The 15130-nt window shown below is 40.3% G+C and overlaps 1 protein-coding gene across 1 annotated transcript in view; it reads right to left on the reverse strand.

Moving 5' to 3' along the window:
* EFNB2 (ephrin B2) overlaps positions 1–15130 on the reverse strand; it is a 44931-nt gene that overhangs the window by 18191 nt on the left and 11610 nt on the right. The window contains exon 2 of the mRNA XM_058548462.1: positions 4050–4333. Within this exon, the coding sequence (XP_058404445.1) occupies positions 4050–4333 (284 nt within the window). The remainder of the gene's footprint in view (positions 1–4049; positions 4334–15130) is intronic.

The following is a 15130-nucleotide window of genomic DNA, read 5'->3' on the forward strand; positions in this document are numbered from 1 at the left end:
TCGGGGTTATCACTTCTAAAAAGAAATTGTAAAGCCAGCATAGAAAGTGTCTACAAGAAAACTGTGACACAAATATGGATGAAGGCTGAGAACGCAGTTAGCAATGCTTTCCCAATATTAATTGGAGTATTTACTAAGACAAAGCTTCCCTTGAAAATGGACAACTTCAGAACAGATAGTTACTTCATAAGCTTTTTTAAATTTTAAAGACATAATAAAAATAACTATAGATAATGTAAAATGCTTACTACGTTTTTAAGGCAATTAAGAATCTGAATGTAATGAAGAACACGGGGCTTTTTCAGACCAAATGGTCATAACATCCCCACTTTTGGATCACTTAACATGAGGAGATTTTATTACGCAAATCAGGCCCAAGGCTAATTACTGAAATAGGTCACTTGAAAAAGTCAATTCTAAACATTAAGAAAACACATATATATCATTTTGCCACATGTCAAAGCAAATAATCATCTATGAGAAGAGTTAATGAGGATGCATATCATTTTGTCATGTCATTTCCTAAGGGAATTTAGTGCATACTGGGTAGGTTTAAAAATACACTTCCAATTAAAAATTAATATTTACTTCTGAAACTCAAAGGTGTGATGACTATATTTTAATTTGGTAACACTGTAAATCAAATTAAATGTCCTTAAAGAATGTACAGCAGATCCTGTTCATTTCAACTGGAGAAGAGACACATTAACCAGAGGTCCTATACTGGATGTGTATGTCCAACCATAAAATGGCGTGAAACTGCATAACTCCATCAAGGGCCAGAACAACAACAATAACAATAAAAGCACTTTCTAGAAAAGAAATTAAAATTCAAAGAAATAAAGTGACTTTCTCGTTAAGCTCAGGTGACAGGACTAGAACCCAGGGCTCTGGGCTGCTGGCCCAGTGCTCCTGGAGTCAGTTCATCTAGGGAATTATGTAACACCAATTCAGTCCACTGGTAATTTGGACCGTTCCCCTCTGGGGGAACGAAGCACTACTCCACACTATCACTTCTCTTTTTGTTTTCCATGGAAAGAAACCAGCACACAATAATGATGATGTTCACACTAATACTCTTGGTTAAGAAGGTGCTCACTAACTAGACACTAAGATTTGGAGTTGAATACGTTGTACACATTATAGCAACTCGAATACCAATATTATTAACTGTCTCAAGGTGAATCAGTGATTTGAAGTGTTAAAAATATATTTGTAGGGGCCGGGCCCGTGGCGCAGCAGTTAAGTGTGTGCAATGCGCTGCTGGCGGCCGGGTTTCGGATCCCGGGCGAGCACCGACGCACCGCTTGTCAGGCCATGCTGTGGCGGCGTCCCACATAAATTGGAGGAAGATTAGCACCGATGTTAGCTTAGGGCCAGTCTTCCTCAGCAAAACGAGGAGGATTGGCATGGATGTTAGCTCAGGGCTGATCTTCCTCACAAATAAAAAAAAAATGTAAAAAAAAATATATATTTGTAAATCTGAATACTTTCTATCATGCTACCTAGTACAGCCCTGTTTTAAGTAGCGTGTGATTCTGTGTGTGTGTGTGTGTGAGGTATTGATGTGGAAATTAGTGACTTGTAAAAATCTTGGGATTCTTGAAGAAGCAATGGAAAGTCAACATTAACTTTTTAAACTATTTTAAAATTTGTTCTTCTCATCATTCATTTCCTTTCCAGGGAAAGCTGTACCTCAATGAGCTTTGCTGCAGGGCAGGTGAGACCCCAGCATCTGCATTTTCCCAGTATCTGAAGTGTCTTCCTATGTCTGTGATGGGGCGGAAGTCTTTCAAGTCTCTGCTGCAAGTCTCCCTGGACTTCCCAGTAAACTCCTGCGCCCTGGGCCCTCTCCCTAGCCCTGTGACAGTCACCTAGCTGCCAGCATCCAAACAGCCTCGCATTGTTTCAACTCCAAACCCTCAACTCTATTTTAAGAAAGATTCTTTTATCCCAGGCTACCACATGCTTTTGGACTGTAAATCATAATTCTAAGGAGAGTTCTGGAGGCCAGCACAGCTCAGCTACCTGCTACTGAACCTAATATAAGTTTTTAGAAAAAGAAAAGTGAGATGCCATCATTGTGTAGATTAATATTATAACTATACATTAAGTTGTGCTTCTAAATACAAATCTGTCATGTATTGATAACAAGTAGTTATTAAATGCTCACTACATTAAACAAAAAGATGTTGATAAACTATGTATTTATTTGCATTTCTTGTACATTATTTCAGATGAAAGGCTAAACCCACGTTTGCTGAAATCCCACTTGCACTCAGTGGAAACTTAGAATTTACAAAGCCATCTTTATAAAGTCATAAACTAAAGTTACAGGAGAGAACCTGGGTCTGTTGGCTTATCTCCACGGAAGAGCTAGCTCGTGGACTCGGGCTGCGTGCACAGTTCTAGTGACATACGTTTAACACTGCAGCAACATCTGATACTCTAGGGCCCCACTCTTCAGGCACCCTCCTCATTCTTTCTCCCACCCTACCCGGGGCATTGACCTTCTTCAAGAATTCACTGGAGGTCAGTTTCAGTTCCTATAAATGGTATGCCAAACATTAGCGTCCTCGGTAGAGTCTTACTTCAGAAGTTTTCTTTTTTTTAATACACTGTTAGACTTACAAAAAGGTTAAGGTTTCCATTTATTTTACCAAATACCTCTTTTATTTTCCCAAAGATTTTTCTATTATTTTGTACACTTTACCACCCCATCTGCTTGTTTCATCCCTGAGAATACTTTTATTTTCATTTTATGATAATTATTCCTTTAAATCTATAATTTAACACTTTCTCTTTTTCTTTTTTACTTATTCTTGCTAAGCCACTCTCTGTGTATCAAGTTGGCTTAAAAATAGGTTTTCAATCTCTGCGGCATTTCAGGTTCACAGCAAAGGACCACAAGATAATTAGACAGCTATGACCATCTTTGTATTAATTACTAACCTAGTAAAATGTAGTATACTATTGAACACTGAATAGGTATTCAGTGAATTATTGATTCTGTGCTCTAAAGAGCAGCTAGTAGGAGGAGAAAGCCAGAGTTTGAATAAGATCGCCACGAGACAGGAGAGTGCAGCCCGTGGACAGCAGTTCAGCGTTCCCTGGTGAACTGAAGCCTATGATAACAAATGAGTGGAAACCCCAACCCAGGTATCAGTATAATTTTACACCAAAGAAATTAAAAGAAAATATTTCATTGCTTGAGTGATATGAAGAGCAGTCTCAGTCACTCAGACTGCACTCTGACAAAACCCTGGCCCTGGAGGGATCCTAGCTTTGTGCCAGCATGTGATCTACACCTAGTAGGCATGTGTTCCAGGGGATGTCTCACCTGACTTCACAGCCTCATGAGCGAACAGTAGCTCAGATATCACCCAAAGGATACACAGTATCTGTTCCTGAAACAATGTCAAATTATTACATAGGAAAAAAAAAAGTAATTCATTGAGCAAACCAGAGTTTGCCTCATTCTTCTAAATCTGGTTTGAACATGCCCATGTATAACTGTGGTTTGCCTATAACCCCCATCTTTTGAACCTCTGAGCTCTATCTTCTTGAGATCGATACCTCCATGTGGAAAGGGTACCATTCGTTATACCATCTTGTTCACTGTTGAATCCCAGGCCCTTAGGCACCGTGTCTGGCACAGAGGAAATACTAAATGAATGAGCCAATGGATGGATGGATGGATGGATGGATGAAGAGAAAAGTCATCACACAAGATTCACCTATCAAGATCTCACCAATCGTCCTTAAAAATGGTTTTGTCAGTAGAGATGCTGAGTATATTCATATATATCTATTTATTTCAATAGTATAAAAACTTTAGGAGATTTTTTCTCTTTAGATATTTATATTTAATGAGTACTTAGCACAGGGTCCCACATTCAATTAAGGTTTCTTCAAAAAAAACGGACAATTTTCAGCAAAGATTCTCACCAAATACTTGCCACATAATAATTTTAAAGAAATAAAAATCAATACAAACCTATTTAGCTTATCCTAATTTCTATAAAATAAATGAATAGAATTATACTTACATATAATATAATAATCTCTGTTCTTCTGAAATTCTAGACCCCACAGGTTAGGGCTGAATTCTTGAAACTTGATAGTGAATTTTACATCTTGGTCTGGTCTGGCACAGTTGAGGAGAGGGGTATTTTCCTTCTTAACAGTGCATCTGTCTGCTTGGTCTTTATCAACCATATAAACTTTATAATATTCATACTGGCCAACAGTTTTAGAGTCCACTTTGGGGCAAATAATATCCAATTTGTCTCCTATCTGTGGGTATAGTACCAGTCCTTGTCCAGGTAGAAATCTAAAAGCATAAAAAAAAAGCCATTGAGTTGATAAAAATTAACAGTATTAATGATAATTACAATATAGCTTGACAATGTCAATAATTCCAAACTACTATTTTATAGATCCACACTTTTATTTACCAAAGTATCTTAGTTCAGATCAGCATGGATGAATGTATTTAGGAATTAAGCTTTAAAGAAAAAGAAAGAAAGAAAGAAAGAAACCACTCTGCTTACTCTATGCAGTAGGATCAGTCAACCTGCTGACATCTCTTCCCCACCCCCCTCCTTTGTAATATTTCAGTACTCCTTTGTGTAGCTTTACAATAACTTTTCCTCCATGGTGAGTCAGACTTTCCCACCTGTTTGTTATTTTTTAACCATTGGCAGCTTTAGTTTATTGGGCATGCCACAGAAAGGCAGCAGGCATCAATTCCAGGGAACAGTGGATGCCCTAATACTTTGTTGTCCTGTTAGTTTCCATTTGCTGTTGATGTTAATTAACAGACAAGTTTCATCAAGAATGTTTCAAATTACTTATCATAATTAGTCAGTCACTGATCAAACAATGGCTTTTTTATTACACCGAACAAAAGAAATGTCTTACAAACCCATAAAAGATAACCAGAAATAATTAGTCGTAGTATTGATTCAGCTGCAAGATGAAGAGTCCCCGACTTGCAGGGACAGCAACTACTGTCCTCGCTCTGCAAACCTTTTGTTCCCTCTTGAGATGTATTTGCTCCAATTAATTCTTAGAGGCAAATCTTTAGAACTAAGAGTACCGATACAATATCCCCTTAATGCTTAAAGCTAAAAGCTTCCCTCCTCCCTTCTCCTTGCTAGCCACGCTGCTGAAAGATCTTTCTTAATGGGGAATTTCTCTGAGAAACTGAAACAAGAGCTTCCTAATGAACACCCTTCTACACGTGCTAACACTAGCAACACACTTAGAAATCCCATCTTGTTCCTCCATAAGCAGCCAAGCCTGCAGGCTCATTAAAATATTAAAGCCCGAGAACAAAGCGTCACGTCTGAATCCTTCCATCCAACCCTTTATTTAACCAGGGAAGCCCACCAGCCATGCTGATTAACAGGTCATAATTCACTGAGACAGAAAGCCAGGATGATGCGGCACCCCCAATTTCAAATCCATACTGAGGGAACAGGTTATGATATACACTAATGGTGTTAATTGTCTGAAAAGTGCATGAGATTGGTTATGAAGCATCACAGAACCCCACAGAAATTATGTGATAGATTTATATTAAAAACTAATACTCTTTATGGCAGGAAAAATGCACGCTGCACACAGTAGCTTGTCACTATTCTTTGGGAATATGTTATTTTATAATCCCAATGAATCGTAGATACCCCCAAAAATGATGGTCTTTTTTTTTTTTTTTCCTATTGAGCTTCTTTAGCAAGGACATGCGACATTCACTCATTCAAGAAAAAATAAAAGTGAACAAGAATCATCTAACAAAATCTCTCTGTGAAGAACTCAAAATGATTATTTTTTATAACAATGAAAAAATTCCTACAACCACGTGTGCACCCTTGAGGAATTCTCTAGAACTTCTGACAAACGTAGATCACCACTTAGTAAGAACCTCTCTGTGACCTCCTTGGCCATTTCTTCCCCAGTTTTCTGGGGAGATGCTTTGAAAATTCACCTCCAGGGGACTGAAGGACTCCCAGGGCATGCATTCCCTCCACCTCCTGAATGCCTGCGTATTCTCTCTAGGCGAGGCCACCTTCTCTGTGCATGAAACATAACTCTGGGCTTTGGTGGGCAGACTGAAGGACTGAATCAGAACGTTTGTGGACAAGGCTTTTTAGTCTTTACTCCCACCCTCAACAGTGATTCTGATGTGTGGCTGTGTTTAGGAAGCAGGTGCAAGAAGCCTGGCAGTAGGTACAAATGAAATACCGTGAGCATTACATTGTTCACCTTCCTGACACATCCTTTTTCTCACGTCGTATTTCTTGACCTTCTTAGGAAATCTTCACTGCATCCAAGAACCAGAGGCCAACTCCTGCCTGGGGGTTCCCACCTCACTCGAAACATTTTCTATCCTAAACCTGCTCCTTTAGTAGCTGGCACAGAGCGAGCACCGCATATCAGGTGTTGTTAGAAGTATTCGTAAATCAGAGCTGAGGTCTGCAGCCTGGATGCTCGTTCCTGCCTCCTCTCAGAGCTCTGATCTTCACACCCATCAACCTTCACGTGGACCACTTTCCCGGGGGCTTGCTCAGGCTGCAGAGATCACAATTCTTAGCAGCCAGATGGACCAATTTTCTTGTCCATACAGTCAATTCTTTTAAGAAAATGCATTGGAACTGCCCCCACCCACAAGCTGTTATCTCACCTCTGCATATCTTAGAACTCTCCCACATCACACCCTATGTCTAAAGTTCGGCTCACTAAGTTCTTTCTTCATTCAAAATGCTCCCAAGATCCTGTTCCCTTCATGAAGACTTTTTTTCCCCTGCTTAATGAAAGACTCACCGGAGATTCCTGCCAGGCCATGTAAGTCACTCCGCATGACTCTCTCGTCACTCATCAAATCCGAATTCCAGCTTTTGCTGGTGCAGATGGGCTGAGGTCAAGAAGGACATATGGGCTGGTTTGGCCACATACAAGGACCTCCACATTTCAGAAGGCACAAATTACATAAAGAGCTATACCGGTCAGCGATGGGGGAGTGATGTGTGGGGAGAGGTCACCCACGGGATGGCTTATCAAAGTGGAAGGGAAGGGGAGGAATCTCAGATTTCAATAAGCATATTTGATATGTCCATCAAAGTAAATCCCAACAAAACCCACTATTCCTCACGCTTCAAAAAGAATTAGTTCATGTTTCAGAATACATAGTGGCAAAAAAGTAAGGCAAGAATTTGATCCTTTGTAATTGTTCCAAAAAAGTAATTGTTCCAAGAGTTCTTTAAAAAAAATTATTGCTTCTTTCTTTAAATCCATATGAAAGGACCAAATACTTGAATGATTTAGAGGTTTACTTTTTAAGTATTTATAGATATAAATAAGCCTGTTAGCACACCATCACTTTAATTGATGAGATTATAGTTTCTGAGCAAAGGGTGTGGTTGAGTCGAGAGCCCGAATCGCAGATTTCTTGCCCACATTACCACTATGTGCAGTTGAGCCCCAGAAGCCCCTTTGCCTCCCAGGAGCCCTCACAATTTCTAAGGCAACATGAGAGCAAACAAGAGCAATGTGATTGTAACAACGAAAGCAACCTATTCTGTGCCAGATGCTCTGAGTGACAGAAACATAGAAGATCCTGATCACCAGGAATGGACTATCCAGCTTCCTGAGGGCAGGCAGCTCCCATGGATGCCTGAGTCAGTTCTGAATGCCCGAGGGTTGACATATGGTAGATGTGCAATAAAAAACGTATTAGTTGAAAACAATATGAAAGAACAAAGGGAAGCTAAGGTATAAAAGAACTAAATTTAAGTCAATTGCCACAAACTATTTGCAGATCACAGGCAGGGAAGGAATTCTGAAGATAGAACCACCTAGAGCTGAGACAGGGGTGTGTTGAGAGCAGAGAAGGGATTTCCAGAAGACACCATCCGGGAGTGTGTGATTCTGGAGTGCAAGGAGAGGGCAGATGGAGTTTGGGACCGTTTTCTCTGGGGGTGTATGACTATCAGCAGTCCTCCACGATCCCTTCCTATTTAAAACGCAAGGCAACTAACCACTTCCAGAACTACTAATAACAAGAACACTGCTGCTTGTGAGCACCCACTCTTTGCTAAGCACTGATCAAAGCACCTTACATCACATTATCTTCGTTTAATGACTGCACACGTACATGACATGCAAAACAGATGAAGACACGCCCATGCCAAACAGAAGACACAACAGGAAAAGCCCCTTTCCCTGCACACTTTTCAGTTCTCACTGCATCACATTAAAGCATAAATCTGGTTTTATGAAGTGCATTTTTTCTAAATTGAGCTTTTCATAGATACGCCATGAAGTTAAGGAAAATCAAGAGCAAGTCAATCCACACACAGGTTTGTGAGCATCAGAGTCCAGCTCCACGCCACGCACGTTAGTTGTGCCTAAAGCCAAGGCTGCTTCTGAGGGAATCACCTGAGACTCTGTTGTCCTCGCCCTGCCCCAGGAGGCTAAGAGCCAAAAGGTGAGGAAGAAACAGACCAACACGGAATTTGTGTTTTAAATGTAACACTACAGATGGACTCCAAACAATTTATGAGAATCGCAGAACGTACCTGAAAAGAAAATGGGGTGAATTTCTTAATAATACCACTTTTGAATGGAAAACAATGCGCCCCATATGTTAAAATCACGTCAGTAACTACTGAGTTCTGTTTTTGAAGCTAGGTCATTTATATTTGTCTTTTTTTACCTCAAGATTGCTTAGACACTTTAATAAGTCAGACTACACAGCAGAACCATGCCCTGAATACTTTGTAATATTCAATAATATACTTAACCTAAGTTGACTTTGGAAGTATTAAAGAAAAAGAATAATTACAGTGGTGACACATAGCTGATTTTAAATTACTAAACTGACTCTCCATAGTGGACATCAAAAACAGATATTTTTCTGTGTCATGAGATAATGTTCATCTTGTAACTAAAAGAAGCACAGTGGAAAAGACCCACAGTTACAACTCATACCACACAAATGAGGTTGTATTTGTTACACTACGTTCAAACAAAAAGTGGTTAGAGGTGTCATTTAATAAAGTCTGCTGGATTTTAATCCAAAACAAAAGACAAAGACCTACAGTGCTTCTTGTCCAGTATGGGAGAGAGAACACAGCCAGGCCAGCGCCCTCTCTGATCCAGGCTACTCCAAGTCAGAGCAGTCACCCTGCTGCCTTCCTGAAGGGGAAAGCCACATCTTCCTCCCAGGCAGAAGAACCTGGGGCTCAGAACTGCTTCCTGCGCACTGGAGCTGTGGCTTCGTGCTTCTCACTGGAGGGCTTCCTTGGGATGCCACAAGAGTGGGGCATGCTGAGAAGAAATAGGCAACTCCTACGGTTTTTCCCAATGAATCATTGCTAAGCAAGACAACAGAGGTGATGACTTTGAATCAAATATAGAAACAATATATATTGTGGAATAAAATGGAAACTCTAAGTAGGGTTTCCAAGTTAACCTGCCTGAAATGAAATGATTTGATGTCAGCATCTGTTTTTATCTTCTGATGACTTATCAAACTTCATCCAAGTTTTTAAAAGTTATTCACCAAAATAGACTCTAATATTTCCAAGGGGAATATTCTGGACCAATCCAATAACCTAAATTAGACATTAATATTTGATAATCTAAATATTAGATCTAAAAATTCAATCTCTAATAATCTAGATATCTCAACTTCATATTCATCATTGTAGAAACTTTTTCAATACTACAGCCATTGTGTGACACAATATTTTTCAATGTTTTAATCCACAATGGGAATCCATGCTTGTTTAAAAAACTAGCAGAATGCATTTAAACCAGCCACTTAAGAATTCAGGGGTCATGACACGCAATTTTCTTTGACAGACCAGAGCATCACACACTGTGATCTCAAGTCTGGAGTCTTCTGTTGACCAGTATTGCATTACCAGGTCTTGCCGGGTAAATCAGGGGGAGGCAGTGCTTGCCTTCACCTTCTGAACCTGGCCCGATGGAACAGGAGGATCCATGGGAAGCCAGTAGCTGAGATGCTCAGGGATAGCTGCGTAGGGGAACCCCAACACCCCCAGGGATGCCCCATTTTCCCTGCTTCTCTTTTCTCCCTTACCTGCTCCTGCATTTGCCCCTGACCATAACACACGCACCTTAGGACAAACCTCCAAGGATTTCCTACACTCTTCTTCAAGGTTGGCCAAAACTGTGTAGGTTAACCTAGACGAATGGCCAAATCACTAAGTGGCCTCTTCACGCTGAGACAGTCTGTGAAAATATACACGAAATACAGAAGACCTGGTTCTCCTGAGGGAAGTGATATGTGGAGGTAAATGATCGAAGAATATGCAAAAGTACCATATAAACAAGGACAAATCAATATGTTGTAGCTGAATGCAAAAATATCAAGCTGACACAAAATAAAAAGATGTAGACAAGAATGACCAGTTTCTGTATGCAAACCAATAACTGGGTCAGGCAAACCCCCTCCAGACAGACATGACGACAGTGCTTCTAATTTAAACAGTGTCAGCTCAGTTCCAGAGCCGTGCCTATGTACTATTACGTACATCAAAATCTATTTAAATATCTAATATTTCTGCATATTTATGGCAGGTATCATCCATCTAAGAAATGAGACCATGTTACTCATGTAACAGGACCAGTGCAAATCCTGACAATATGCAAATGAGGGGGCAGGAGACCCACAGGTGATGCTCTTCTATCTCTGGAGCACATGGCAAGGCAAAGCAAGAGTCGTGAACAGACCTTACTTTCTTCATGGAGAATTGCTTTTATTTTTCCTTTCATTTCAAAATTACATCATTACAGTACATGATTATTGTAAGTAAATGGCTAATTTCAGCTGAAGATATACACACATCACAATTATGTGGATTGTTATTCTGCATATTTTGCTGATGACACAGAGAAAACATACACAGATGGTCAAACACAGGGCCTTTACCTGAGGCTGCTTTGGGCACTGGAGGGTGGACTTAAGGTGATCCTTAGCTTTCCGTATTTTTTCAGAATTTTTTGCAATAAACACTAAATGCCTTTATGATCAGATTGGAACATTACGCTCTAATGTACAGTTTCAGAAAACAAATTGTATCATGTTCTTGAGCAATTTATCACAACTCTGGTTTAAAAAATAAGCATTTAAAATATTAAAGGGCAGGGGGCCGGCCCGGTGGTGTAGTGGTTGAGTTCACATGGTCTGCTTCAGCGACCCAAGGTTCGCAGGTTCAGATTCCAGGCACGGACCTATGCACCGCTCATCAAGCCATGCTGTGGCGGAGTCCCATACAAAGTAGAGTAAGATGGGCACCGATGTTAGCCCAGGGCCAATCTTCCTCAGCAAAATGAGGAGGACAGGCAACAGATGTTAGCTCAGGGCTAATCTTCCTCACCAAAAATAAATAAATAAATAAAATTAAAGGCCAGATTTTTAACTTTTTTGACGCAGTTCCTTGGAAAGCAATTAAATAAAATTATTATAATATGAATTGTGGCCTATTTAATAAATCAATTCTTGAGTCCACAAAAGCTGTAATAATGTACAACATTTGAGTTTATTCAAATAAATGAAAAATATGGGATGCAGTTTATGCTTAATCACTGAACTGCACAAATCTAGGAGTTGGCTAACATTTCGGGAAATCTGAGTCCCAGCTTTAGGAACAGGTTTACCCTAGCAGTTGGTACACCAAAAATCACATCACATAATAGGTTTATTCACAAGCCAGAGTTCTTTCTGTATTAAGCACACTCTGAGTTTACCACATTTTGAAAAACATGTACTTTTCTCATAAAAGTGATTTTATTTTTATTTTAATTAAATGTCAAAGGCTGTAGGGAAGAAGAGCACTCAGTTTGTAAATGGGTTAGTCTGAAATTCTGAACGGGGAAACGCACTCGGCTGCTTCACTGGAACTGGCTGGTCTTTCTAGTTACCTCCTGACAAAGGATGCACGCTGCTCTGCATGAGCCCAAACCCTTGACCCCTGGCTTCACCATGCACTTGGGCCTTCCACGTCCACACGGAGTGAGAATAGCATTAGCGCAGAAAAGCCCAGGATTCCTTTCAGACACGCTCTGTGCACTTAGGAATATAAAGCCCCCAGAAGAACGACTTAAATCCGTGCATATGTGAATTTGATGGCAAATTTCATACACAGGCAGGATATTCCGTCTTGCATTACTTCCGTTGAATGCTTAGATTGCAGCTACAGCTTAATAAGATAGTCTCTAAATGCCCCAGACAGAAGCGTTTGTTATAAAATGAATAAGTAAAAGCAGGGCCCAAGAAAGTCTTAGGCAATATCTACCATAAGAAATACTTGGGGAAAAAATATTTCCTTTTTTGTGGATAGCACTTTACTGCCCCCTTTTGCACTTTAACATCAGAACAGGTTTCTGCATAAACTTATTCTGAAACCAGAGAGATAGTGGGGTGTAGCTATGGGTATCAGGTTTATACGGAATTAGGTTACCAGATACCACTGCTTGGAGTAACAAGTAATTATCTTCAAACTTCAATGGGTGCTCCACTATCTTCTCAGTGGCTTTAAACATTCCAGAAACAAGGTAGTAATTGGAGGCTCTAATTGACATTTTCTGCTTTAATTCGAGAGTGGATGTGTGCTGGAACAACAGCCTGTTTTCACAGGTGCCCCTTCTTTCACACTTTTCTAAAACAAATAGCATCTGCAACTTGAACCTGACTTATTCAAGGAAAAGAAAAGAGGCATAAAAGCAGGCTATACAGTTTGGGACCTTTAAAGTGTTATAAATCCGAGACTCAGAATGGGGGGGGTGTGCATTTCAAACTTCACACCAACGACAAGGAAAATCTTTTCAAGAACAGGAAAGATGAGAAGCACAGAATTCAAATGGACTGTGAGCCTATGGGCGCACAAACCAGTTCAGCAACTCTTCAAGGGGTGGGTGCCTCTTCATCTATGATTCGTGGGAAGGAAGTATTAAACGAGAGTCTAAAAGAAAGTTTTATTTATAAAATTCTGATCTGCAATGACAGAGCTAGAGGGCCCCATTCTTGGACCAATGACCTCAAGTTGCATTTGGCAGTCTGTGTGTGCTGCCGAGTACACTTTTATTCAAACTTAATACATTTCCCTCTGTCATTCTACAATTACCCTACAAGTCAAAATAATATTAAATTTCACAGCCTACAGTGCTGCACAATTGAATGAAAACTGACTCCTTTTGATGTTAATCTTGTTTTTTATTTGTGATATAATGCTCAAAACACTGGTGGCTAAGGTAAATTTTATTTGAAAATGCTCAAAGATAATATTCTCATAGTTTACACTTTCTTTCAGGAAAATGACACAAGTATTTATTTAATTTTTATCCATACCATGATTTTCACAGTAATAAAAACCTGCAGTTCACAGAAAGGCAGCCTAGAGCAAGCTGAGGTGGAAAGACATGTCTGTGTCTGTAAGCCAGACTTTAAGTGTGTGATGCAGAGATACCATTTTCCTCTTCACAAGTTCACAGAGACTAGCTGATCTTTGCCACGGAATTAAAAACAAAAATCAACCACTTACGGCAAAACAAAAAAAATAGAGGCCTTTATTTACGGAACTGATCTAAACCATGTCCTCCTTCAAAACTTTCAAAAAAAAAAAAAAAAAATCCGACATATTTTGTAGCTAGGTAAGGCAAAACTAGGGGACCTGAAAGTAAGACGGGGTTGCTGTGATGTGCGGTGGGAAAGTGAGCAGCCCAGTGAATCACTAAGGCCAACCTTTGTCACGCGGGCTCCACCATACCAGCTCCATTACCGAAACAAGTATTTCATAACCCTCAGAGGCAGGAGACGGTGCAAGCTTCTGTCCCAACTGTAATTTGTTTGCACCTGTACAGTCTTGTTCCAAACCATGCTTTTAGCAAGAGTCTATAAAGGAAGGTGGAACTCTTGTTATTTATAGGTGAGGCACCAGAAAGAATGGCTTTCATATGGAAAGAAATTCAAAGGGCATTTCCAGCTGGTTCTCTGTTGTTTTAGATTTGAGTGTGGAGATCCATTTGCTCATCCTCCTGAGTGGGAGAATCACAGAGATGAAAGGCACACATAAATCATACATGGAAGGGGTTGGCATTTTAAAAACTCAGAGAAATGGAATTAAGATCCTAGTGCATACCAATATCACAATCTAGAGTCTGGGTGTATCTTTTCTATCAAGACTTTCTATTCCCTTTCCTTCTCATCATCACATCTTTTTAATTTAAGAGAATTCTGCCTATCTAGAAAAACAATTCGCTCATGTTTTACGGGTGAACGAAACCTCTCCCCCTTGGTGTGGAAAATAGCACTGAAAGAAAGAGTGTACACCAAGGGGATCCGATTCCTGCTCTTCAAGCTGGAGTGTGACCCCAGGACATAGCCTGTTGTGTTCACTGCTGGACCCCGAGCCCTCCAGCCCAGCGCTGCTCAATAGATGTTTCTTTAATTATAGAATGAACACTTTATAATAAGCAAAGTTTAAGAAGAGACAAAACTCTTTTAGTTTTCTCTTGACATAAGAGGAGATTCTCCCTGCTAGTCAAGCATAAGAAGTCTAGCAACACAATCTGTAAGGCTGTGTGCAATCGCTTTGCAACCACGGAAATGGCTGCCCCCTGGACACTTCCTTCTTCCCGGGCTCCAGAGCAAGGTCGGGAAGAGGTCTGCTGTGGGCGTAGGACAGGAGACATTTTCCTGCACCTCTCATTTTGCAACAGCCCGGAGAGCACGGGAAGAGGAGAGGCGAGAAGAACAAAGCGGGCTACACAGCAGCCAGGTCTGCGCTGCTAACATTAAAAAGGAGTAAAACCGGATCGGGTCACTGACTTCCACACAGATCATCCCAAAACTGTGTATCTTATAAAAACGTGAACAGCGTGCCATTGTAACTCTGTGGACAATGTATTTATTTCCTGCTCAGTCACCACAAGCAGCCTGGAATTACCTTGACCAAAAAACAAAAACACACCAAAAGTTAAATCCTGTAATTTATTCAACCAGGCTGCTACTGAACTAAACTCCAGGCAATCGGACAAGGAGGAGATCTGAGGATGCCCTGGGGTTCTGAGCTCTAACAGGAATGAAGATCAGCTTGGC

This window comes from Diceros bicornis, chromosome 9 (genome assembly GCF_020826845.1).
Source record: "Diceros bicornis minor isolate mBicDic1 chromosome 9, mDicBic1.mat.cur, whole genome shotgun sequence".
In the NCBI taxonomy this organism is placed as follows: Eukaryota; Metazoa; Chordata; class Mammalia; order Perissodactyla; family Rhinocerotidae; genus Diceros; species Diceros bicornis.